The 26,358-nt window shown below is 39.2% G+C and overlaps 2 protein-coding genes across 2 annotated transcripts; both read right to left on the bottom strand.

Annotated features, from left to right (window-relative positions):
- Window positions 1-7,975, bottom strand: LOC131737083 (uncharacterized). The gene is made up of 2 exons (XM_059023575.1): window positions 1,898-7,975; window positions 1-325 (listed from the first exon to the last, which is right to left on the bottom strand). The coding sequence occupies exon 1, from the start codon at window positions 6,486-6,488 to the stop codon at window positions 5,067-5,069; it is 1,422 nt and encodes a 473-aa protein (XP_058879558.1). The 5' UTR covers window positions 6,489-7,975; the 3' UTR covers window positions 1-325; window positions 1,898-5,066.
- Window positions 7,976-8,722: 747 nt separating this feature from the next.
- On the bottom strand, window positions 8,723-25,158 carry traf3ip2a (TRAF3 interacting protein 2a). The gene is made up of 10 exons (XM_034003776.3): window positions 24,986-25,158; window positions 23,772-23,825; window positions 22,744-23,385; window positions 22,086-22,269; window positions 21,237-21,445; window positions 19,357-19,445; window positions 14,085-14,153; window positions 11,701-11,817; window positions 10,681-10,755; window positions 8,723-9,329 (listed from the first exon to the last, which is right to left on the bottom strand). Exons 2-10 carry the CDS (start codon window positions 23,785-23,787, stop codon window positions 9,183-9,185), a joined length of 1,548 nt encoding a protein of 515 aa, XP_033859667.3. The 5' UTR covers window positions 23,788-23,825; window positions 24,986-25,158; the 3' UTR covers window positions 8,723-9,182.
- Between the last annotated feature and the right edge of the window lie 1,200 nt (window positions 25,159-26,358).

Genomic DNA, 26,358 nt, shown 5'->3' with positions numbered 1-26,358 from the left:
TGAAATTCAAGGCTGTACACGATTATTATTATTATTATTATTTATTTCTTAGCAGACGCCCTTATCCAGGGCGACTTACAATCGTAAGCAAATACATTTCAAGTGTTACAATACAGGTAATACAATAAGAACAAGAAATACAATAAATACACTAGCTTGATGCAGGAACTAGCACAGGTCCTGCCTGCTCAAATGCTTTACAGACTGTTGTAGGAGGCTTTGTATTCATGTGCTTGGCATCTTTCCCATTTTTGCAGTTCACTTGAGGATGCCAGTATATCCTTATGCCTCATTCTTCCCTCCAGCCACCAGCAGGATTTTTCCACTGTAAAAGTGTTTGAAACCTCATTATGCTTTAACCAGTAGAGCTTGAGTTAGTGAACAGAATAAAATGCCAATCTATAGTTTCAGCATAATATAGCCTTCAATATGTGCTTGCCAGGGGCAGATTAACGCTGCCCCAGCCACTTAGGAGGCCCCCAGTAAAACTCACTGTAACCAGTGGATCAAAATATAGCAGTAAATAAATATAGCAAAAATGTATCAATAAATAAATATTCTTTAATATAATATAACAATATCCAGGTGTTTGTAAGTATATCAGAATTGTGTCGCTGAAAGATCTCTATCAAATCAAATACAGTACTACATCTGTTTTCCACAAACTACACACATGTGCACACACCTCAGGTCTCTAATATACAAGTGATGTGTGATTGTTCAGATGCTAAGAGTGTGTGTGTTGTTGTTGTGAATAGCTACCTGTGTGAACTCGCTAAACAATACAGTTACTTGCTAAGTTTCTTTAACTTTGAAAAGATATTTGACTTGAGTGCATGGATGTAACTATTTAGTGAGAATATAAACTATTGGGATTTATTAAATATCTGAAGCAGTTGCATTATTCACTAGGTTACACACAAAACGCAGCCTAATATAAAACTTGAAATGTAGGTAACTATAGTTCATTTTTCAATTAACTGCACATTTTGTTGATTTTTTTAAATCATTTCACAGGCCATGTATTATATCGTGTTATATACATGTATCTTATTTTACCACTTTTTTTCTTTTTGAAAAACTTTATTCTGCAGCGGGTCAAGTGTTTTCTGGTAAAATATTCCATTAAGGAAGGTTGCTGAGGTCGCCTCCTTTAATAACGATATACGTTGTTTGGCGGTATTACGGTTCTGCAAATAAAAGAAAGGATTTTTAAGCGCATTTTTTTAAACGAATGTGGGTTTGTAATCGTTCATGTTTTTCCGAATGCAGATATAGGTATTTTATTTCGTTTTTTGTATGTGACAAAATCAAGCGGTTTCATTTAAGCGTAGTATACTGTGATATGATTTGCTTTATATTAATGCAGCAGGTAAACGTTCTACAGGCCTATTCATGCATTTTACTGGTGTTTTTAAGGGGGGGTCGGGTACCAATGTTCTTTGTGCCCCAGGGCCCCAAGAAGTCTTAATCTGCCAATGCAGCTTGCTAATCATATGCCGGTACTGCACTGTGAAAATGTACATTCAGGTTCTCTAAATTTGGCCAAGCAGTTCTGAAAATATAATATAATGTATTTATGCATAAAATGTGATTTCCCCATTAGGATTAGTCAACATAAAAGACTAAGCTTTGAAACTAACTCCTTTTGTGTAGAGGGGTTAGTTATTAGCACCAAAGTTTATGTTGGTTAATATTCATTTGATATTTGAGCTTTATTTGGAGGTATATCCTTCTATACAAAAAAATAAATAAATAAATAAAAAGACTAAACCCTGAAAGCAGATCAGCACTCTGCAGCATTTGCTGTTATCTGGTCTAACTTCAGAATCTGCAGCTGTCTCAGATGGCCATGCTATCACATCTATCAAAGAGTAAAAGCTCCAGTTCACAGTACCTGTAAATCCAAACAGCTGCATTTCCATTCTTTCATTCGTTATGTGATGTCATATCCCCCCAATGCCACATTGCTACTTAGGAATCCTTGCACATCTCAGCATCTGCAAAACCAGAGAGATGGTGTAGTGAACACACTCTGTCACTGCTAAGAATTTGAAATGTCTGCTATTCATTTTTAAAAAATGGACTGCCTTAGGTCAGTCAACATTATCCTGCATTGCACCCTGACGCCTGCTGAGGCCAAGTTCAGCCCTGAAAGGCTGGTTGTGTTCTGTAAAGCCGGGTCCACACCTGAGCGATCACTTAAGCAATTGCAGTGTCCACATGTCCACATCTGAGCAATTACTTGTGCCACAAGGTTCCAGCGTCTACAAGATTCATTTTTTATGATAACTGAGGTGACAGTTTTTTTTTTTTTGTTTGTTTTTTTTTTACATTTTTATTCTATCTACAAGGTGAAGTATTTTCTTTTGGTTTTGACAACCGAGTTGACACGTTTTTTCTTCTCCCGTGTCTACAAGTTTAGAATCGTATTTATTTTATTTATTTTTTGACAACCGAGGTGACACTTGTCGTAATGTGTCCAGTAATTAACGAGGAAGAGTTGGATGTTATTATTTTTTCAACTGTTATTTTAAATACCATATTCCCTAAAGAGAAAAAACAAAGCCGCGTAAAAGATGGAGGAAACCGTTTAATTTTATTTTTTTACCGCCGACATTTTTTTAAATTAGAGCTTCTTAATATGCAAGCCGTGCAGTCAGCAGTATAAGAACCAATCAGAGTTGGCGAATTGCCACGCGATCGCCTGTGTCTACAGAAGTCGCTCAGGAGGTTGCCTGGAAAGCAGGGCTCTACTTCAAGCAACTGGTTGCAGGGACGTCCACATATAAGCGACTCGGTTGAAAGCAACTAAGTTGCCCAACTGATCGCTCGGATGTGGACCCAGCTTTACACAGATCTTGCTGCGCCGGCTGCTCTTGGCTGCTGTCTTTCTGACGTCGCACGCAGCTTCTAGAGAAACGCATTTTCAATGTCCCAACCTATACAGAGTCAGTTTGATGTCATTGATTAACATTAACTTTGTTATAACATTTAGTACGTCATGTTTGTTTAAATAACTTATTTATTTATTTATTTATTTATTTATTTAATATAGCGTTGACAATGCTGTTCGTGGCTTCATTGTATACCGTTAAGATGTCGTTCGCCTCCACTAAGGGGGCAGCAGTAGTTTTAGTGGTTATTTGCATTATGATTAGCAGGTCACTCGTGATCTCTGCATCGTCTTTGTGTGGTAGCCAGTCTTCCGCAGCAACAGAATCTGCACAGATTTCTGTGGATGGAGTTGAGTGACGTCACGCAGCAGCCCTCGAAGAACGCGCATCTCCGCCATTTAGTGCCGAACTATTCAGATCTGTGGTATAAGAACACGACCAATGTATGCGGACTCATTCCATGAGTGCAGATTGGGTTGCAGGTGTTTCTTGCATTCTCCTGCAGGAGACAAGACACGTTGGGGGTTATTTTCAAAGGAGGTCCACTGGAGGATCGCATTATTTCGACCGTATTTTATAAAGCCCACGGGACTCTATCCGCTAGTTTGGTTCATTAGTTATTCTGACGGGTTCTTTTGGTGGAATACGTAATGATCTAAGAATTTGTGCGTATTTTCTAAAGACGAGTGTTCAATGGAAACTTCTACCAGTTAGCTTTCCCCCTGCTTCAGCGCGGTCAATACGACGATCCGCCAATAATAGTGATAGCAAATGAACATTCAACGTGGATCCTATCATGTTAGAAGCAGATCTGTGTATTACGATCCCAAGCCGAAATACAATCCCACTGCAATGCACACAAATCTCTTTACCTCAAGCCAGTCTGAAGATGATCCGACCATCTCTTTGTGTCAAAGTGTGACTATTGCATTATTCTCCAGGGTAGCACCAAATGTGTCAAACTATAGACTACTTTTTAAAATTACAAAATAAAAAACAAACAAACAAACAAACACAAAAGCATTATCCAGTGTCAGCTTGTAATGTGTAATGTTAAATGAGTGCAGTGAAACCGGTCACTTTTACCCTATATGAAGTCTGTGTCTAAAGTGGTTTCTAGGGCTGACTGATTAAACGTTAGCGGACTGTTAAAAGTGGTCCTAAAAGGAGAAACACTTCATCACTTCAACTGATCATTATCAAGAGGTCCTCTGTCTGATGAGAAAATGCTGATTTATAGAGCAGATGTGGTTTTGCATTGTGGCTGATCTGTGGGAACAGTTCTGTAAACCACCAGGTGAAAAGTCACCTTATTTCTATCCAAGATAAGGTTCTCTTGAAATATGGTATACTTCCAGCAATTGTTTTTTTTTTTTTCTTTCTCAGTTATAGTTTACTTACATTATGTAACCCGTTTTTACCACTTTGGTATCTCTGTTTAATCACAAGGTCTTGTATGCATGTATGTTATGATTGTGGTCAAAGTAATTTATAGATATGCCACTTGCTACACAAGCCTGTTGTGAGTGATAGGATTCCATATATGTACTGAGTGTCTCAGCTTCAGCAGTTGATTAAATGTACATAGAATATATTATTTACATGAATTGTAAGTGCCAGTCTGAGTGCACACTGCTCAAACAATTGTAACACAAAGCAACCCCCAAAACAAATGGGAATGTAGGGACTTCCTTTATTATGCATCACCACAACTTAATCTTCCAAACCACATTGTTATAAGCATAAACCTTTTAAGCGGTGTTTGTATTCCTCAACCCCCTCTCCCACATCCCATTAAAATCCCATCTGAGCAGTCCACACGAACAATGCAAAATGGCACTCCTGGCATCGATCTGGCATGGCAGAGCAAGCCTTTTTATTTGGCTTATTGTAGATAACACTATGTAACACAATTTTTGTTCCTGGGTAGTAAGTGTTATTTCCTAATTGTTTATGTCTCAAAAGTATAGAAAATGGCTATTATTCCCCACAAACTTATTTTGAAATTTACCTATTTCCAATGAGAAAAAGGGGAATTTGTGTCTTTTCGTTCACATAAAGTCAGAAAAAAACAACATATGAATCCAAATTAACATGTATTTATACTAAAGTAATACAAAAATGACTACAACAGATTTAGAAGTGAGTAGTTTTTCGAGATTTACGATTTTACTGTAAATCACTTTCACGAATCAGCCCCCAAATGTAGTCTCCCATCATGTTCTCGTTATACTGTCCTTGGTAGCGGCATTCAAAGTCCAGTATATCCTGGTGGAAGCACTCGCCTTGCTCCTCCGAGTACGCTCCCATGTTCTCCTTGAATTTATCAAGATGAGCATCAAGGATATGGACTTTGAGGGACATCCTACAGCCCATTGTGCCGTAGTTCTTCACCAGAGTCTCAACCAGCTCCACATAGTTTTCGGCCTTGTGGTTGCCCAGGAAGCCCCGAACCACTGCGACAAAGCTGTTCCAAGCCGCTTTCTCCTTACTAGTGAGCTTCTTGGGGAATTCATTGCACTCCAGGATCTTCTTTATCTGTGGTCCGATGAAGACACCGGCTTTGACCTTTGCCTCAGACAGCTTACGGAAGAAGTCTTGAAGGTACTTGAAGGCTGCCGACTCCTTATCTAGAGCTCTGACAAATTGTTTCATAAGGCCCAATTTGATGTGCAGTGGTGGCATCAGCACCTTCCGAGGGTCCACCAGTGGCTCCCACTTGACGTTGTTCCTCCCCACAGAGAACTCGGTCCGCTGTGGCCAGTCCCGCATGTGGTAGTGCGCCTTGGTGTCCCTGCTGTCCCAAAGGCAAAGATAGCAGGGAAACTTGGTAAAACCGCCTTGGAGACCCATCAGGAATGCCACCATTTTGAAGTCTCCTATGACCTCCCAGCCGTACTCATCATACTTCAAGGCGTCCAGCAAGGTCTTGATGCTGTTGTAATCCTCTTTGAGGTGCACCGAGTGAGCCAGGGGAAGAGACGGGTACTTGTTACCATTATGGAGCAGCACGGCTTTGAGGCTCCTGGATGAGCTGTCAATGAAGAGGCGCCACTCATTCTGGTTACAGGCGATTCCGATTGCCTCGAACAGACTGGTCACATTGTGGCAGAAGCAGAGCCCATCTTGACGGGTGAAGAAGCTGGAAAAAGGTTGGTGACGCTTCCTCTGATCTGCGACTTGCACACTTTCATCCAACAAGTTCCACTGCTTGAGCCTAGATGTCAAAAGCTCGGCATTGGACTTGGTGAGACCAAGATCTCTAATCAAGTCGTTGAGGTCTTTTTGGTTGGGGTAGTATGGGTTTCTCTCCTCAGCTCCACCTCTGAAATTGTCATCTGGATCTACAACGTCTTCCTCGCTCTCTGACTTGCTGCTCTCTTCTAAAGACGGCTGCTCTCTCTCCGGAGGAGTGGGTACGGGGAGCTCATGGCAGTGTGGCACCGGGGCGATGGATGAAGGAAGGTCCGGATGCGTGATAGCAGGTGCATTCTTGCCAGTCCGACGTTTGGAAGGGTCCACCATGCAGAAGTAGCAGTTGCTTGAGTGGTCAGTGGGTTCCCACCAAATTCTTGGGATAGCGAACTTCATGGCTCTCTTTTCCCCTCTGTACCATCCTACAAAAATACATTTATTTCACCCATGACTAATGTGTAAGAGATTCTCGCAACATTTTTCATATATGATATATTTTTTCAATAACATTGAAAATTGTAAAACATTTTAAAATTAAAAACTTTTACAATTTTAAAAATTTTAACAAATTTTATAACATAAAATTCCGAGCAACAATTGTCCATCTTACCTTCCAGAGTTTTTTTTTGCAGTGCTCGCAGGTGAAATGAGGTGCCCAGGGTTTGTCTTGATCCCCGACAGGCATGCCGAAATATGCCTTGTAGGCCTCACACATCTTAGCAGATGCTTCCACGGAGTACTTTTTCGCTCTTGTCTTGATAAATTGGCCGCAGACATAGCAAAATGCGTCTTGCCATCTCAGATATGTATCCACTTAGGCAGCTGGAACTAAACTGAACTGGTGGGCTTAAGGCCCCTGTATTTATACTACTATTTATATTACTGGAAAGTTCTAGAAAGTTCTAGAAGTTTACTCAGCACTGAATCTATCTGGAATGTTCTGGAAAATAGGTAAATTTCAAAATATCACTGTTCTGGTCACAAAAGCAAAGTTTGTGGGGAATAATAGCCATTTTCTATACTTTTGAGGCATAAGCAATTAGGAAACAAAAAAAAATAAAAATTGTTACACGGTGTAATCATTTTAAAAAAAAAAAAATTAAATTTTTTTTTAAATTAGTGTTATATATGGAATCAGTTTGTTGAGCCCTTTTGGTCTAGAATACGCTCCAATCAAGACACAAACATTGTGTTTACATGATTATTAAGAAACAAAGATTGATATTAACATTCCACAGAAGTCATGCAGGAAAGGAGTCGTTACACTAGCTGAACCTGTGGTGGAAGATTCAGAATAAGCCAACAGCTCCCCAGTTATTTATAAATCATTCGAAATGGAAGCTCATTCAAAAGTCAATTCCACGTTATGCATCTGCAGACTCGTTTATACCTCTTCATCAGTAAACCTGGTTATGCACTACATGCTATAGACGTTAATTGTGCAACCTTACTATGTCCTGCAGCTATTAGCAGATACATATTTAGTAGTTAAGAAACAGATAATCAATTTCAGTGCATACAGAGAAAGCAACATCATTTGTATGCATCGATTTTTCTCCAATCCTGATACAAAAACATATTTTTCTTGGTGTATGGTTTGTAGACATATAGATTCTACTGAAATCTGGACAGATGTTAAATTCAGTACAGTACAGCAAGCAAGCCAAAACAGACATATATCAATATACCGGTAAGTACATTTCAGCCAGAATAATGGACATATTACCACCTAGTGGCCAAATTTTACTTAGCCCTGATCATTTCTTTAAGGCAACATTTTGCATTCAGTATTTCATTTCTAACTTGTTTAATATGTCAGTGTCCTGAGTGTGTGAAAATTGGCTTGTATCTTACACAGAATCCTATAATATATATATATATATATATATATATATATATATATATATATATATATATATATATTTATAATATATAGTTAACTAATAATTGAAACAGTATACAGTAGCTAATTTTAACGTGACATTGTTTCCATCAGATACAAACTATCTAATGCAAAAAGACATTTCAGATGGCTGTATCACATCAATATCAGGTTCTAATGCCAAAAAATAGGAGTCGGATTTAAATTTAAATATACACGAAAAATTCTGCCATAAAGGTTGAATGACAGTTGATTGCTGATTCTCTTTGTCTATTTTGTTCCCCCAAAAAGAATGACTAAATACCATAAAAATTGTCTTTCGCCCACATTAAACATTTTAATACATGTGACAGAGGCCCCTTATACAAAGATTTAGCACTGTAAACCTGCACAGTAAACAAGCAGCTTTCCCGTTTCTTTCCCCAAGCTTACACTATGCATTTATCATCTTTTAAAATGTGCTTTACCATACCTCTCAGGTCTGTTCAATGATTATCTCTGCTTTACCATGCTTTCACTACACTACACCTTTCTACGGTAAACTTCTATAAGGGAAGAGTTTGGTCCACCACCAGAACAAAAATAAAAAAACTTTTTTATATATTTTTTATTGGCAAGACTTTAGCATCTCTTCATGTGAGATGGGGCTGGGGCCCATTACAGAACAAGGTAGAAGCGGCACAAACATATACTTGTTGGAAACTGTCAGTCTCGATTAACAAAAAAAGAAATGTCTTAGAAAAATATATATTTTTTTCGATTTAATGTGAAAAGCAACAAAATTAATAAAAAATAAATAAATCAAACCACACTGTTTTGCACGGGAGGACGGGGAGATGTACAGTATATTATTGCATGTCATTGTACTAAAGACAGCACAGAAACCATTGACAAAGACCTAGGTGTGGCTGAAACAAAAAAGTGTAAAAAGTCGCCAATCACTGAACCAAAAAAATATACTAGAAAAAGCAACCTAGGAGCCAGAACACTACATGAGCAAATATCACCCAGTATTTCTGTACCCCTACCACGTTGCTCTGCTAACAACAGCATTCTATTTGTAAAGAGCTTTTAGTGTAATAGACAACTCTTGAACCAGAAGCTACTGTTACAGAAAGACCTGAACAGCAGCAAAAATACAATCAGACAAGGAAGGTGGTGTATCCCGAGTGAGGTGTGAGGGATGGCACGGAGGGCTTGGTAAGACATCACGCTGGTTTGATCTGGAGGGTGGGCAGCTTCCCCACGGGGGGTGCAATGTATTCCTCCTCCCTCAGCAGCCTCAGCAGGAGCCGTTTCTCATCCTGAGGCCACCTGTAGATGTGTGTGTTCCGTAACCAGCCAGGGACGTGCTCCTACAAGCACACAGACACATCGGAGGCATTTAAAGGCAAGAACAAAAAAAGAAAAAAATCCCTACCTTTTAATGCCAATTGCAAATCACTCCGCGGTTCTTACTGCAGATGCTAAAATACTGTGTTTTTTTTTATTTTATTTTATTCAACAAGGCTGTGTTTCAGGTGCTTTGGATAGAGTTCAGAAGTGGTTCGTCAGTTATATCTGCCAGCCACAGACATGTGTACTGTAGGCTAGATCAGCCAGAGTGTCTTTATGTTAGGAAGCGCCAGCGCCATCTAGTGAACCCGTGTTTCCTTTTGTTTTTCAGGCGATACAGAGTAGGTGTCCACAGGATATCACTGGTGCTTTACTAATGGAAAGACACAGCAGCCGATCTAGCCTACGTTACATACAGAATATCTTTCGATGCAACTAGAGCTGAAGGAATAATATGGCAGATGCACTGTAAAGCATGGTGAAAGTGTAGTGGCAGTTTGGTATGCATGCAAGATACATGGTTGACCATGGTTAACGATAGTGGATGCATTGTATAATACCCAGATTCTGCTGAGTCAACGCCCTGGTTTGAACGATGCCCCCCCCCAAAAAAAAAACTTTTAGCTGCAAGTCACTTTCAAACACTGCAAGAGCTTGTTACTTAGGCACCATTTTTTGTATTGAACATTTTAATGCTATTATGCTACTTTGGACGCTAATTTATTATTTTGTATTGTGTTTTCACACTAGACACTGTAATTTGCATAGATTATGTAAAGACCTTTACTTTAGTGGACCGAAAAATTCACGTTTACATATTTTTTAAATGTAGCGACTTTTATTTTTGCATTTTTCACCTACAAGTGTGTTTTTCCACAATGTGGGTTTGCACTGGAGACTACAGCTTTAAAGTGTAATGTTTGTTTTGTGAACAGATTTGAAATGACAAAACAGTGGACATGCTGCAGCAGCTTTGAATTGTATTTCACCAGTCATGAAATATGTTAACTGTACTTCGTGGTTCTTTATCGTGACTGTGTGCTGTGCTCTACATTTAAATTTTAAACATGTCTAATTGTAAAAGTAATCTATCAACCTAATGTTAAAAATACTCCCTCTGCAATAGTGCCTGTAATTTCGCCCCTGCCTGAGTCAACGCCCCCCACCCCCCACACTTTTGTGTTAATGACAACTTTACACCCCACTGGGCGTTGACTGGGGAGAATCTGGTAATTAAAAAGGATTCTAATCTGCACGATTACAGTGCAAATTTATCATGGTAAAGTGCACTACCAGAATATTTTATGAATGATACCCAAACAGCCTCTCACAGTTTTAATTACATTTCGTGAAGCATTTTAATTTACTCACTTTGGAAGCATTTGGAAAAAGCACAGGGATAAATCGGAAATTCATGCTCCCTTGCTGGATGAACTCAAGCTGCATCTGAAACCACAAATACATGCACCATTAAACCATGCATATGAAATGTATGAAATCAATGGGTAATAGCTTTGATCTAATTGTATTACAGGAGACTACTGTCTCTGGTCTTCTTGATAGGTAAATGAAAGCAGTTTGTGCCATCTGCAGTGGGATTCCAACCCTTCTATTGCTCAGTTCTAAGCACACAGCTCTAACCAGCACACTTTGCCTCTGTATGTTTCTTGAGTGACCTTCGAATAAGAAAACGGTTACTGAAATATCTGGAGCACTGTGGATTAGTTCAGCATTTTTGTTTATCATAAGTGCTTAGGGCATTTGCTGTTTATAATTCCAAGCAACATTGAATTGTAAACCCTACATGTTTAGGCTGTGTAAAAGGTCACAGACAGAACTACTATGCAAGCATACTGCAGTGATAGCTGTACCCCTCCCTGTCTGCAGATATAGCCTTGCAAACGTGACATATGGGTCCAGTCAGTACAAGCACTAAACTAGAACGATCTGCATTACAATAATCCAGCAATCCCGAGGGCACATGTTGCAACTGTTAATGTGGGTTTTAACCACCAGGGGGAGCTCTTCTCTCAATTAACATACAGACGATGAGCAATGTACCTATGCTTTGGAAAGTGACACCTGATAAGGTAATGCAGTTGTTCCATTCATTTACACTAAAATATAGGGATCTTGTCTGTTTACTACACTATTTAGAAGTTTAGTCTTCTGTGTGCTCTGTTTTATTGGAAAGCAGACCTTGTTTACATGCCTCAAAGGCAGTTTGAAATGTAGGGAAACATTTCCTCCCCCACTGAAACCTACTTGGCACTATGTTACTGTGCCAGCCACTCCTAACTACAATAGCGCTACTGTGGTCCCTTACAGGCACACTATGATAGAGCCCTGTATGACAGAAGCTACCATTTGCATTGCTTTTGAACCACTTACCATTGTGTGGATGTATTTGGTGTGCAATCCGTGATCATCTTTCAGCTGCTCCAAGCCTGTTCCCTCTATGTCTTGCTTGTACTTGGGGCTCACAGCTACAATTATCACCACCGAGCTCTACAATACAGTGGAAATTGAACAGGCGTGTTATATTGACTTCCTCCTCTTCTTCTCAGCCCAACAGATCCTTAATAAAGCGGAAATACACCAAACAGACAAAGTATAATTGCTAGCCAGATGATTTTCTCAGCCGTCTGGATGGTGGAATGACTCCCTCATCCATTGGACGTTCTCTGTTGGACGTTCTCTGTCCTTAGTAAGTTAAGTTTATTTATGAATGGGGTCAGAAGTGCACCCCTAGTGGTCTTCTTTTGTACTGGCTTTATTATAGAAATGCCACCTTGAGATACAGAATAATATGTTTTTTTTCAACATAACAAATATCCATAAACAGTAAAGTATGATTAAGAACATGTATCATAGGATAATATACAGATACACTCAGAGAGTACAAATATTTAGTAGCTAATACTAAGAAACTGCTAATAACTACATTTATGGCATGTGTTTGTACACATATTCTGCAACGATTATGGAACAATGCAGGGTATATTGCTGTTTGGAGCTGGACTTTGAACTTTTTGTGGAACCTCGTTAACTTTGCACTTTAGTATTCTTATTGCTTCCTGTTAGATCAAAGCACTCAAGCAACATCATGGAGCTATATAACTAGGTACACACAGGACTGCTCTTTTGAAGCATAAAAAAAGAGCACATTGAGATCAAACTGGCAAAAAGGTAGTATTAGGTAGCAGATACCCCTACTGTACAGTTAATGTTGGTAATAATATATTTTTCCAGAACTATAGAACACCCAATTCTCTATTACGATACGATATATCAAGTAGGAGGTGTGCTGAGCGAATATTTAAATAAATCAAACTAGGTTACTGATTTCGATTAATCTGTTAATTTCGATTAATTTCATTTATTTATTTCTTATTTAATGCAGAAAAAAACCTAAATAAAACAAAAGGCACCCTCAGTATATACTAGATGCTATTCTGTAATCCCATCTCTCCAGTACTGGTTTGGCTGTAGTACTCCGTTGATGGTCTCTATCTAAGTAGCAAGTGGCAACTCAACAGCACATGACAACAAGTTTTATTAATCACATTTAAAAATGGCAGATTTATTTATTATTGTTAATATTTTTTTGAGCTTTTGAAATGTATAATAAAAGTAAAATGAACAGTCCGTACACCCTGTCATAAGACCCTAACACAGTCCCGAATTAACCCTGAACTGCATGCTGAGGTAACATGGTTAGTTTTTTTTTTTTTCTCCTTGCACCTGGAGGGGGGTTACAAACTCCCAATAATAAATAAACAAACAAATTAGTAAATAGCGTTTAGTACTCCATAAACCAAAAATGACGAATTCAACAATACTATGGCTGATGCAGCGTTTTAGTTTGAAAACACACGCTTGTAAAAGTTTATTGGAGTTAACACTTACAGGATAATGTAGCTTCTAATGGTTTTTTTCTATTCAGTTTAAAATGACAGGAGCATATAACATTGTAAGAACAAAATGCATAGTTTATTTTCAGGTTTATAAATTAGAAAACTATATTCCCTGTTATGTGCTAAAATAAACACATAATTCCTGTTGCCATCAAAATGAAAAATTATATGTGCCAAAACAGCATATTATATTATATCGACTTCTCTTATAAATATTACTCAACAAGTCTCTTCCTCGCTTGACTCCGCTCGTCCTCTGTTCAGAAACACGGTTGGTGCTTCTTTCTAGGTGTTGAAGTAAAGCAGTGGTGCTGTAATGGTATTTAATTTTGTCTTTACAGACGCTGCGCTGAAACAGCTTCAACAACATTACTGGGGAGTTGGGTTCCACAATTCTCTGTGTAAAAAAATGCCCCTTTATCTAATCTCCATTTGTGACCCCTGGTCCTTGTTTCTTTTTTCAGGTCGAAAAAGTCCCCTGGGTCGACATTGTCAATACCTTTTAGGATTTTGAATGCTTGAATCAGATCGCCGTGTAGTCTTCTTTGTTCAAGCCTTTTAAACCATGAATAATTCTGGTCACTCTTCTTTGCACTCATGAGTACTCAAGTAAATGGATTAATTATCCCAGCACTAAAGATAGTATGACAATTCATCGATACACCATGAATAATTACAGCCTTATATAGTATAGAGTTCTATCCTTTGTGCTGAGTGCATGCAGAAAATTGTACACAGTGAAACTACATGTAGTTAATGTATATGTATTTTGAAGTGTATCTGTTTAAATGATAAAACAAACAAGCTATACCCTAAAACAACACCACTGCATATGATCAGTCTTTCCTTTGCACTCACATCTTTCAAGTAGCTGTCCATCCATTTGATGATGTCAATGCCCCTCACTGCGTCTTCAAATATGTCAATCTGGAATACAACCACAGATCATTTTAACCCTCTGCATTTAAAAATGCTAAAACTGGCCCCAGCCAGATGGATCTGTATACTGAGCTACAGTTTACTAGTTTTATTCAAGAGCTTTAAAACTTTAATAAGTTAGTTCCTGTGCCAATAACCCGAGGAAGCTTGTCAATAACAAACAATAGATAAAAAAAAGGGTTGTGAAGGCCAAATGCAATCTTCTCTAAAACATTATTTTGCAAAGGCCCATGTAATTCTACAATTCTGTAAGTAGCTTCATATTTTATTTTCTTATAGTCTCCTTATAATCTTACTTTTTTATGATGTTTGCAGTAGTTCTGAATGATTCTTATTGCAAGTACTCAACGACAGGGACGCTGGAAGTGGGGGTGCTTGGGGTGCAGCTGCACCCCTACATGCCGAGGGAGGGGTGCGGTAGCAATGCTTTTCTTGTTAACTTTAGTTTATGAATGAGCATTTGCACTGCTGGCAAGAAAGTCATGAATCAACGTTTCAGCCAATTAGTATTGCCGTGTGCGTGCTGTCATTTAGTGTTTCAACCAATTAGCACTAAGCATTGCTATGTGAAGGCGATCTTCATTGTTCCAACCTATCAGCACCAAGCACTGTCATGCGAGAGACAGTGTTTACTTACAAATGTGTCCTGATCTAGCAGCTGGTTTCGCTTTGATAACTGTGTGTTTAACAATGTGGGATGGCAAAACATTACAAATGAATCCCTGTAACTTCCAGAACCACATTAAACAGTCGAGAATAAAGGATGTTTAACTGTTAACATGTGTCAATATATTTCTCAGTAAACAAATCATAACCTTCCTGTGTTTCTTTTTACTAGTAGTAAGAACCAGTCCTCGTTCTGTATGCCACTTATTCTAATTTTATTAAATCAAAGAAATTGTACTCTAACTACATTTTTAGTCTTCTCTGTCAGTGAGGCACGATCATTTCCATTAGTAGGTTCATACTAGGACTGGATTTGGAATTTGAGATTTCTTTAGTATGGATTCAAGTAGAAAGTGACATTTTGTGTTTTTGGTAAGAACTCAGAAGAGACGTTCAAACGTTAAGGAAGGTAGATTAACAAGGTAAGCTTACGTCTGTTTTAATAGATGTATATAACTGTGTTTCCTGCCATGGTATGACAAACTGCCATTTTCATTTTTTTACTTCCAGAAGAAAATAGTTTTTCCCTTGACCATTGTTGATTGTTATATTTTGAGTTGAATATTTTGTAATTGACTGCAGTGTAATAGGGGAGTTCCAAAATGTAAAAAAGAAATACAAGACGTATATAAAAGGAAGACAGGGAGGGATGCAAGACGTTTATAAAGGAGGGAGTGGGTGAAACTACCAAGAGATCAAACAATTCAAATAAAAACACAATCTAAACAAATCAATTTACAACGATATTGACTTCAATCTTTCTTTCACTCTGTAACATGTGTGTTTATTTATTATTATATTTTGCTTTATGTATTATATTAGAATGATTTATTATTAGTCGCTTACATTTCCTCCCGTTTTATGTTTGATGCTATCGGCCTGTTAATTTTTACTATCTCTTCCCCTGCAGTCCCCCTCCCCCACGCACACAGCGGTCAATTACCTGCACAAGATGATCTCGCCTTCCTCACCTGTTTGTGATTAACTGCTTAATCTCCCTTTTAAAAAGGGGATATGGAGAGAAAGGGAGGGGCAAGCTGTTGTTCTAAAGCTGCTATTCTGTAACTGGGCGGACTGATGGAACTTGTGGGAAGCTGAGAGCAGACCAGAGTGATTAGTATACTTTTAAAGAAAGCAAAACTTGGAAGCTGCGCTCACTGGTATTGGCACCTGTAAAAGATAGTGTTCGTGGTGAAGAGGTGGTGAGCCGGTCCCTTGTTTGGACATTTTACTTTTGGTTAGGAAAAGTACAGTGCCTATAGTAAGTATTCACCCCCCTTGGAAATTTTCACAGTTTGTTGTGTTACAACCTGAAATCTGGATGCATTTAAATTGGATTTTTCTTCCTTTGATTTACAAAACCTACTCAACAATTTCTATGTGTGAAAAAATGGGGGGGGGGACGGGGGGGGGGGACTAATTAATTAAAAATAAAAACCTGAAAAGTCTTCATTAGATAAGTATTCACCCCCTTTGCTATGACACTCCTAATAAGCTCAGGTGCAACCAATTGCCTTCAGAATTCACACATAAGTTAAATGGAGCTAAATACAGGCAAATCCTTGAAGAAAACCTGCTTCAGTCTGCAAAAGACCTAAGACTGGGACGGAGATTCACCTTTCAGCAGGACAATGACCCCAAGCACACAGCCAAAGCGACTGGAGTGGCTTAAAAACAAGAAAGTGAATGTCCTAGAGTGGACCAGTCAAAGCCCAGACTTGAATCCGATTGAGAATCTGTGGCAAGACTTGAAGATTGCTGTTCACCAACGATCCCTATCCAACTTGACAGAGCTTGAACACCCCAAAAGACTCACAGCTGTAACTACTGCCAACTACAAGATGGTTCTACCAAGTATTGACTCAGGGGGGTGAATACTTATCTAACCAAGACATTTCAGTTTTTTTTATTTTTCATTAACTGTTATTTCACAATAAAAATTATTTTGTCTCTTCAAAGTGTTGATTAGGTTGTGTAAATCAACGGAAAAAAATCCCATTTAAATGCATCAAGATTTCAGGTTGGAACACAACAAACTGAAAACGTCCAAGGGGGGTTACTACAGGCACTGTACATAGCGGATTGCATTTGGTATTTTTCTCTCAGTTTCGTTCAATCAGTGCTGCCAGGTTTATCTCTGTATTCTAGGTATTTTAGTTTGTGCATGGCCGGCACGCTTGTTTTTAATGTATATTACTTTCGGGGTTGTTTTTAGATATATTTGTTTATGAGATATCCTTGAGGGGGGCGGGTTATTCAAGTATTATGTCTACTATAGTATGAGATTGCTTTTGCACAGCAACTGGTATTGTTAATTAAGATTACTGCAAATGTATATTATAGCTGCTAAATTGCACTATAGTTGTTAATGTGTATTATTGCCAATTTATATTGTTGCTGTTAAATCATACTATAGTTACGGTTTAGCCCCGCTGCTATAGACTGCTGTCGTAGGTTACTTTCAACTGGTTATTTTTATTTATGTTTGAAACAGCACTGAGTGTAAATGCATGTTTGTTATTTGAATTGGTTGGTTTATTATTGAATTTTCGTTTGAATATTAACTCACTGGATTAGCTGTGTTTCTTTTGTTATTATTGGAGTTTTTGTTTTTTCTTTCTTGTTATTTGTTTTGGGTTGAGCACAGCGAGTGGAAACTGATCTGCCTCATTACTCAAGCAAACGGCTATAAATGTACTGGTTTTCCTATCTCTATACACCCTCAAGTATTTTATTGTGGAGTGCCCAATAAGAGTTATAATTTTCTATCTGTAATAAAAATGTATTGCTTTTTAATACTGTCTCAACTGGCATTTGTTCTATGCAGAGGACTCGCATTGAAACCCCCAATTAAAATAACTTTTGTGCTAAATATATGTAATTATCCTAACCTAAATTATTTTATTAATATTCTGGGGTGTAATTCCCCTGTGGCACAGTCAGGCTATACTTAATCTGCAATTCTGTAACTGCTTGTTACACACTCGAAAGAATGACTCAGATAAAAGCAACGCGACTAGCTCGATTGCTAACAGGTTTATTGCTCTGTATCCCCAGATTGCAATTTAAATAGCACCCCTTTTAATGCAAACACATAAGGTAATTAATACTTCAAGTTGTTTCTTTGTTAATTCTACATTTTGCTATTTGTTAAGTTTAACAAGCCGTGTGTATCCAGACAGGATATCTGTATGTTACGAAATCAGCGGTGTGTAGTGTAGTGACTACATTCTCCTCACAGTGACAGGAAAGACACCAGTTTTTATTAAGGAATGTAGAGTTACAACATATATGACCTTGATTTAATCCAGCCCATGGTTAAACGATGCTAATTACAGCTTTAAAGACAGGTAGAGAGAACATAAATAAATTTAGACATCTACCAACCCTATATTAATAAGTAACAGTTGCTACCAAATGCCAAGCAGTAGTGCGCTGCTTTTAAAATTGTAACTGCTTCCCAATGCGTCGACACAACGAATGTACGAAAGGTGGAACTTTCCCGATTAGCATGGGTGTGTGTAACATGTTTTCAAGTCTGATCTGTGTTATGTTAGAGACCAGCACAATTTATAATGTGTGAATAGACCTATTAAACGTGTCGAATAGAATGAAAGCATTTTAGTGCCGAAGATTAATGTATTTTATTTGTATTTATTTTAAAAAGACATCTAAGGACAGTACATCTGATTTGCAACGTAGTTAATACGTTGTTTTGTTGCTTTGAATCTTAAATAAATATTTTTAGACTTTGTGCCGCTGTGTCTTATTCCTTATGAAACTCACTTGGTCTGTGCATATTTTGATGGTGAAATGCACACAAAATGACGATTTTCTATATATTTAAAAATACTGCCCAAAGGTGCCTCCCCGACCCCTTTCATTTTCAGCACCCCCGGTTTGAAATTCGTTCCTGTGTCTCTGTGTTTTTGTATCTGTGTTACGATGCATTCGTCTGCTGTTCTGTTCCAGTTGCCTGTCAGCCAGATATGTGTAACAATGGCTAGAGTTTCATGGAAGTAAAAGCAAGCACTCTGTAGTGATCAGCAACTTGGGTGCTGGCACTTACCAATATAAAGACACTTTGGTTCATGTAGCCTACTTTTAAGATGTCTATGGCAGGCACCTTAACACAGACTATTTGTAATTAATTTAAAGTGTCCTGTGTTGTCTGTATCGCAACGTTATATTTTGAAACATATTGCCGACTTGGACAAGAACCACTGAGAATGATTGCAGCCATCAGAAAGAGGAGATGGAACAATAACAACAAAGACACATAAACACCAGGCACACTGCCGGCTCACTCAGATAGACTTTACAAACTGTGTTTTCTATGTGAGAGTGAGGTTCTGAAGGGTTCCTGTAAAACAAGACAGATTCACCTGAGTGAAGGTGAGACTTCATTTAAACAAGACTTGAAAATGGCATTATGCTACCCAGAGGTAAAGTAATAACAAGTTTAATAATTGGTAATTAATAATATATACCAACAATAAAATAATAACCAGAAATCTGGACTTACTGCTGTCTGAAAGCCATTCACCCTCAGGGTGTTCACAAAGTTTTTTATTTCACAGACTGTGTCCACAGAATAAGTTACAAATACTTTGCCTGAGAGATAAAAAAAAAAAAATAGGTTAACACACAAGCCTACCACCTATATGTATATTTATGTGTGTACTGTTTTTTCATACCTGTTTTCTTGTACCGATGTACGGATTTTTGTTTGTTTCTATGTTTGTTTTTATTAAAATGTTTGACACTTATAACTGGTGAAGGCCTTGTCAGTTTTATTTGAAAGTGTGTGAAGTCCTTTATAATGGCAGTGCAACTAAACATGCAGAATCACAGATTGTTAGGAGTTTTTCCCCAAAACACCACCAACACCCATCCAGCTTAACCATTTACAAGTGCACTGAAGCAGAGTGGAGTAGTGGTTAGGGCTCTGGACTCTTGACCGGAGGGTTGTGGGTTCAATCCCAGGTGGGGGACATTGCTGCTGTACCCTTGAGCAAAGTACTTTACCTAGATTGCTCCAGTAAAAGCCAAACTGTATAAATGGGTAATTGTATGTAAAAATAATGTGATATCTTGTAACAATTGTAAGTCGCCCTGGATAAGGGCGTCTGCTAAAAAATAGATAATAGTAGTAATGTGGCCGTCTTTGGTAAAATACCCTTACCGTTTTACTGTTTGTCGTTTATAAGATTTTGTAACCAAACCACACCCACTAGGTAAGTGTTTTATACTGTAGAAGTGGTACACTTGTGTTGCCATCTCTAATATAGTAATTAAGGTGGTATTAAAATACCATTAGATGCAAATGGTCTGTTTAAGCTTGGTAAACAACATTATAAAACTGTGTTCCGTTAAAAGACTTGGAATGATAAGTTAGTTAAATAGTTTTGGGATAGTACACAGATTACTTGTGTAAATAAGTTTGAAATAGGTTTGAAGCGCTGCAGTAAAACATCACTAACTTGTGTTGATTTCCATACAAAGCAACTGACAACTGACAACATTCCCTCTATCGAGGAAGTCTATTGATCTTACTAAGTCTCTAAGTATGTGCACCAGCATGTAAGGGCATATTTTCATTCAAGATTTCCATGAAATAAAAACAAACAGGAATTCGAGCTGTGGGCATGTGCTAACAGAGCCAGAACTCAAAAAGAGACCAGAATTGCCCTGGAATTGCTGTATTCCCATTACCTCATCTGCTTGCATGCAGTGAGAACACAGAGTACACAAAGCCATGTATAGTAAATGAGCCAAATGGGAACACTTGCCTTGAAAAGAATTGTGTAGAGCCAGCAATTGTGTAGAGCCAGCACACATATCGAATCATGCCCGTTCAAGCTAATGTCAGCATTTTAATTGACCACTGCTTTTTTTTTATTCAGTCATTCTTCACCAGGTTTGCCACCAAACTAGGGAAAAGTTTGATAACTAAGGTAATGTTCTTACATCTAACTAGCATTAGGAAACACAAAAAAAGAATGTATTGCTCATTCAGCCCCACTCAGACCTGCTCTATAACTAAATGTAAATGGCTGACCTCTACCCGTAGTTTATAATGGATTTTGACAGTCCTTTTATAGACAATAACATAGTGGAGAATACTATGTCAGAAATAAACATATTTCCTGACACATGCGTTACACAACATGCAACCTTCACAGGTGCCCACTTAGTCAACGTCATTGGTGTTTTTTGTTTGCATTAGCTCTGGGGAGGACAATGAGGGCCAGTTAAGTTATAAAGTACTAAACTATATAACCTATTAACTACATAAACAGCCTTGAAGGCTAGCGTTGTACACCTGCTGTGGGTATGGCTCTGTTCTTGTTTCTTTTGCTTAGTAAGCTGATTAGTAAGATACAGTACACAAGCACCACTTACGGCATTCATCTGGCAGGTTGATGGTCTTCAGCGTGCCCTGGCTTTCAATATTGCTGCCCACGGTGTGTGCCATGGGGGGAGATGGAATGAGGTTACCCTGAGGCATAATTCCAACCGGACGAGGTCCGAGGTGCATGTTGCAAGGGATGGACTCATTCAAACTGTAACCACCTTTCTGAGCATTGTGAAATCTAGGCAAAGGGGGATCCCTAAAAGGAAAAAAATACAAATTGTGTTTAAATACAAACGGGTACTACTTACAGGGGAATTTCAATGTTATGTAAGAGGTTGGCAACTTTGGCCTGTCCAGTCCAGTCATGTCCTTTGTTATTAATTGAAGGTACCTGTATCGTGATTGTTTTTAAATCAAGAAGTGCTATGCCATGGTAAAAGAATAGCATAGTAAAACATAGTAAAAGCATAATGGTAAAATGCTAAAACATAGGTGAGCTTACTAAAGCAAAGTAACTGCCAAAGTATATGCTACATTACTGCATTACACCACTAAAAAGCCCTAATGACAACAATGAAGGGTAAACTCAGGGTAAGAAATGGAGAGTGGGTTGACAGAAAGGTGAATGTGTTAAGTACTCTCTGTCCTTGCTGTACATGTTCAATATCAGTCCTCAGGGCTGTCATACTGACTGAAGCAGAGTGCACAGAGAATGCAGTACACCGACTAGGGAGGCATATTTATTTTATTGCAAAACTGATAATGATTGTGGGAGACTCCAGCTTTGAAAGACGTCAGAAACTATTTTTTTCCAGGAATCTATTTCCTGTTACACAAGCGACCTGCAGGTCTACATGGGAATTCCCCTAGAACCTCCCAGAGTGAGTCGTGCTTACCAGCACTGCTCCTGTCCGACTTCCTCCTCACTCGGCTCGTGGCGGCACTCAGGAAATCGCCGGTAGGCATAGCCTGGTGCTCTGCTTCCAGCTGGATAGGGGGCTGTGTACACTCTGGGGTCTATGCCATATATTGAAGGGCAGTGATCAGGATGAGCTTGTCTGCTTTCCACTGTACAAACCTCTGTGAAAAAACAAAGCAAAGCAAATGTGACACAAGAGGTTTTGGTTAAAGGACTGATAATAACAAACTGAATATCTGTTTTTTCCCCCTACATTGTTGTGCTATGGAATGTATTACTTTTTTGTGGGCTTATGCAGATTTTTCCAATACAACAGTTCAAAAAAGTTCAAATGGTTTCTTCCCGATAGACTGCTGGTATAGGAACAGATTAGGTACAATGTTCACCAGTGAGGTGAGGAAGCAGTATTTGAATTCTGCTGTGCAGTGTGATGCACTGTGAAGTGAAGGCTGTGCAACACTGGTATTCTTCCTCCTTCCTAGGTTCCCCTATCTGTATGAAATTTCAGACCTGTAATATGTCTCTAGATAAAGTATTTTCACTTTACTTACATGGAAAGCTGTTGTCATCTACAAGCACTTTAAGCCCAGTTGGTGCTATTGACTATTGCCTAAAATGAAATATTCATTACTTACGTGGGGCTGGTCCAAAATGACCAGAGCGCATATGAACTTCTTGAGGTTCAATCCTCGGTACTTCACCTCTGATCCTGGATATGAAAGCTCTGGCCACCTCAGGGTTACTGATGTCTGACATTAGAGGCAAAGGAGGATCCTCAAGGTGGATGTCCAGGCTGTCCTGATGCTGGGATTCGTACCCAGTGTCCTTACTGGGAAGGTCAGAGGGAGGTCTGTTGACGGAGGGTTGGCTTGCAAGGGAATCGGAATTGTTTTGAGGAACAGTTGGGTCTTCCTGGTAACCCTTCTCTGAGTTGGAATGGTGTTTCCCAGCAACCAAAGAATCATCAGATGGGTGGTGTAAAGGTCTACTTGATGGTCCATTGTTAAAATATGACTCTTCTGTCTCCTGTGGCTTGGAATGGATAGTTTTTTGGCATGCATTGCACGGATAAGCCTGCATATTGTGTATTGATGGCTGTTCCGTCCCTGCGCATTGATTATTAACATCATCATAGTCTGTGAACCCATGAGTTACTGGATAATAGCCTTTATTCCAAATCTTGTCTCCTTTGCTTTGTGAATATTTCTGATCTATAAACTTTGCATATTGATCACAAAATGTCATGGACTCATCCATTTCAACAGGAATGCTTGTTTCTGAAAAAGACAAAGATCTGTATACTGAAATAAGGATTTTTAAATGATGAAGCCACATAATAATGCTGGTACATGACAGAGCACTCATGAGTACAAATTAAGCTCTATAATATTCATACATTTTACAGCAATACAACATTAGTATGAAACATAACAAACTCAACCTTAAAAGAACTGAAGTCTATGTCACCCTTGTTGTTACTGTCTGAATGTAATTGATTTATAGCCATTTAATGAGTATAACTGACAGTCAGAACACACACACACTGACACACACACACACACACACACTCACTCACTCTCACACACACACACTCACACACACACATATAAAGATAACTTCCTGGTATGATAAAGAACAATGGAAGAATAAAAACAGTTCTTGCCTGTAAAACCTGCCATTGTCCTTGTATTGCTGCCTGATGGTTTAAGATTCAGCTCTAAAATGAAAGGTAACAGCTCAGTTTTTCATCACAATCACAAAGCAGTAGTACCTCATGCTCTAGCATTTTCTGGAATCATGGTCATAAAAAGAACTATAAATAAAATGTGCTGTAATTCTGTTGCATTGCTCAACTTGCACTTGTTTATACTTTACCAGAAATGTCACCATTTTATAAAACTGTAACTGCCCATTTGTAAGGGAATGTGAATTTCCCAACTTGTTTTGAAAATCAGATGTTTTTGTCACCTGATGAAGAGATATAAGTAAATAAAACATGCCGCAACACATTTCTAAAGTTACTGGAAAGTTGTTTTTTCATACCAGAAACCTCACACTCTACAGATTTGCACTGCCCGCACCTCCCCCTCTCCCTATTATTATTATTAGTTTATTTAGCAGACGCCTCTCTCCAAGGCGACTTACAGAGACTAGGGTGTGTGAACTATGCATCAGCTACAGAGTCACTTACAATTACGTCTCACCCGAAAGACGGAGCACAAGGAGGTTAAACGACTTGCTCAGGGTCACACAATGAGTCAGTGGCTGAGGTGGGATTTGAACCGGGGACCTCCTGGTTACAACCCCTTTTCTTTAACCACTGGACCACACAGTCTCCTATTGTTTAATAGCTCCGCAATAAAAATGTACAGGCAGCTAAAGTGCAACAACAATATACTACATCAAAAGTGATTGTCAACTTTTGTGGTAGCTCGGAGTAGGCTACAAAACATAAGTGTCATCAAAGGAGAATTTATCTTACAGTATGTCGTTATATTACACTGGATAGACACACAGATTTATGAGTTAACAATCCTTTCTTATTAATTGATCTTTAATAATTAATCAGCATGTTCGTATAAAAAAGAAAATGCCAACGAACCACACAGAAAAAGCAGAGAATACATAGCTAGTATGTGCTCGAATCCTTTTAGAAAATGCGTCAAACCATGGCATTCCAGAATTAGACGGATTCGTAGTTTAACCCACACTATACTCAGTTTGTTCAATTTTATTAATGACAGATTAAAGAAAAACATGAGAGGCAATATAAATGAAGAAGTATGGGTGCTTTAACTTTAAAAGCATAACTTTAATACATACATATTTTCCCTGTAAATACAAAGACTAAAAATACAAGTAATCCCTAATACTTACCTTCCCCAGTTTGTGTACGCAGAGTACGCGGAAACTCGTAGGAACAGAGCTTTCACCTGAAGCACCGTTTTTGTACAAGGAAGCGATTTTTCATGCAAATTACAGTACTGATAACAATTCGTCTGTATATGCAAATACTGCACACGTTGATTAAAATCTCAGTCCACCCCACTTGATGCTTTATGAGCTATGAAAGAATTCGGCTCAGGTATCTGGAGTTTGCGTCACTGCTGCAGTTAAAGGTAAACGTGCTGAATTTTGTTTTGTTCACTGCTGTCTTTTTGACGTTACACGCAGCTTCAGGAGAAACGCCTTCTCCAAACCTTGCAGCGCAGCACAGTGAAGCGCTTGAAAACACAACACAATGTTATTTATACTTATTTATTGCATTTATATAGCGCTTTTTATAAAATGTATCGCAAAGCACTGTACAGTACATAGCAGAAAAAAGAATGTACCACAATACTGTAGCGAGCACAGGGATTAACAGAGACACGCACACAATAGCTCTTTTAGGTAATGCAGTTTAATAAGCAGCTAACAGCACGTCAGCGCCCTCCTCGAACACACACACACAGCCCTTCCCCACCCCAGAGCACTACTCTGCCTCTCAGGGTGACATTCACATATTTAACACATAACACAGGAAGGGTAATAACGATTACAGGAAAATGCAGGAAATAATACTGGAACTTTTACAGGGACAACAATTAAACACAACAGCAATAATTCAGTTTCTCCCCTACCATAGTTCGTACTCCCAGCATCCTCTGCTGCACATTAACCAAATGTAGGGGACTGGCTCCGGGCACAGCGCCTTATTCGCCGACAGGCGGCGACGGCGAGTCAGTCCAGCCGTGCCCGTTACACAGCTCCCTTCTTAGGGCCGAACGTCCCGTCGGCCCAACACTTAATGTCTCACAAAGTCTGAGAGTCCCGGGGGTGGTCGACGGATACGCTGGCCGCGCTGGAGCACAGGTGCAGCGGGCTGGGAGTCAGCTGGAGCCGGAATGCCCCTTCGTGGGCCACCAGCTGGTGAACTATTCGACTGCTGCAAGGGGGAAACGCTCTCCCTGTCCTGGGAGCTGGCCTCCGGGCTGGCCGCAGGGACAACCGCGTTTGTTCCAGGGCGGTAGGGGGCCAAGCGGTCTTGGTGGAGCACAACCGCCCGGCTACGGGTCCGCAGCCGCACTCGATAAGTCACCTCAGAGAGCCTCTCCAGAACAACACAGGGACCCTCCCAGTGACTGGCCAGCTTGGGGCATAGTCCTTTTCTTCGCCGGGGGCAATGAACCCAGACCTGCTCCCCAGCTTGAAATCCCCGGCCCTTGCAGTGAGTATCGTATGCCCGTTTCTGACGCTGGCCAGCCGAG

The sequence above is a fragment of the Acipenser ruthenus genome, chromosome 5 (assembly GCF_902713425.1).
Source record: "Acipenser ruthenus chromosome 5, fAciRut3.2 maternal haplotype, whole genome shotgun sequence".
Lineage (NCBI taxonomy): Eukaryota > Metazoa > Chordata > Actinopteri > Acipenseriformes > Acipenseridae > Acipenser > Acipenser ruthenus.
This window is presented reverse-complemented; position numbering and strand designations above follow the sequence as displayed.

Excerpts from the sequence above, each read along its gene's own strand:
- LOC131737083 (XM_059023575.1), bottom strand. The coding sequence starts at position 6,488 with ATGAAGTTCGCTATCCCAAGAATTTGGTGGGAACCCACTGACCACTCA.
- traf3ip2a (XM_034003776.3), bottom strand. Across the intron at positions 19,446-21,236 it reads CAACCTGCCAGATGAATGCC|GCAAAGTATTTGTAACTTAT; the intron begins GTAAGTGGTGCT and ends TTTATCTCTCAG. Across the intron at positions 10,756-11,700 it reads CCAAATACATCCACACAATG|ATGCAGCTTGAGTTCATCCA; the intron begins GTAAGTGGTTCA and ends TTGTGGTTTCAG.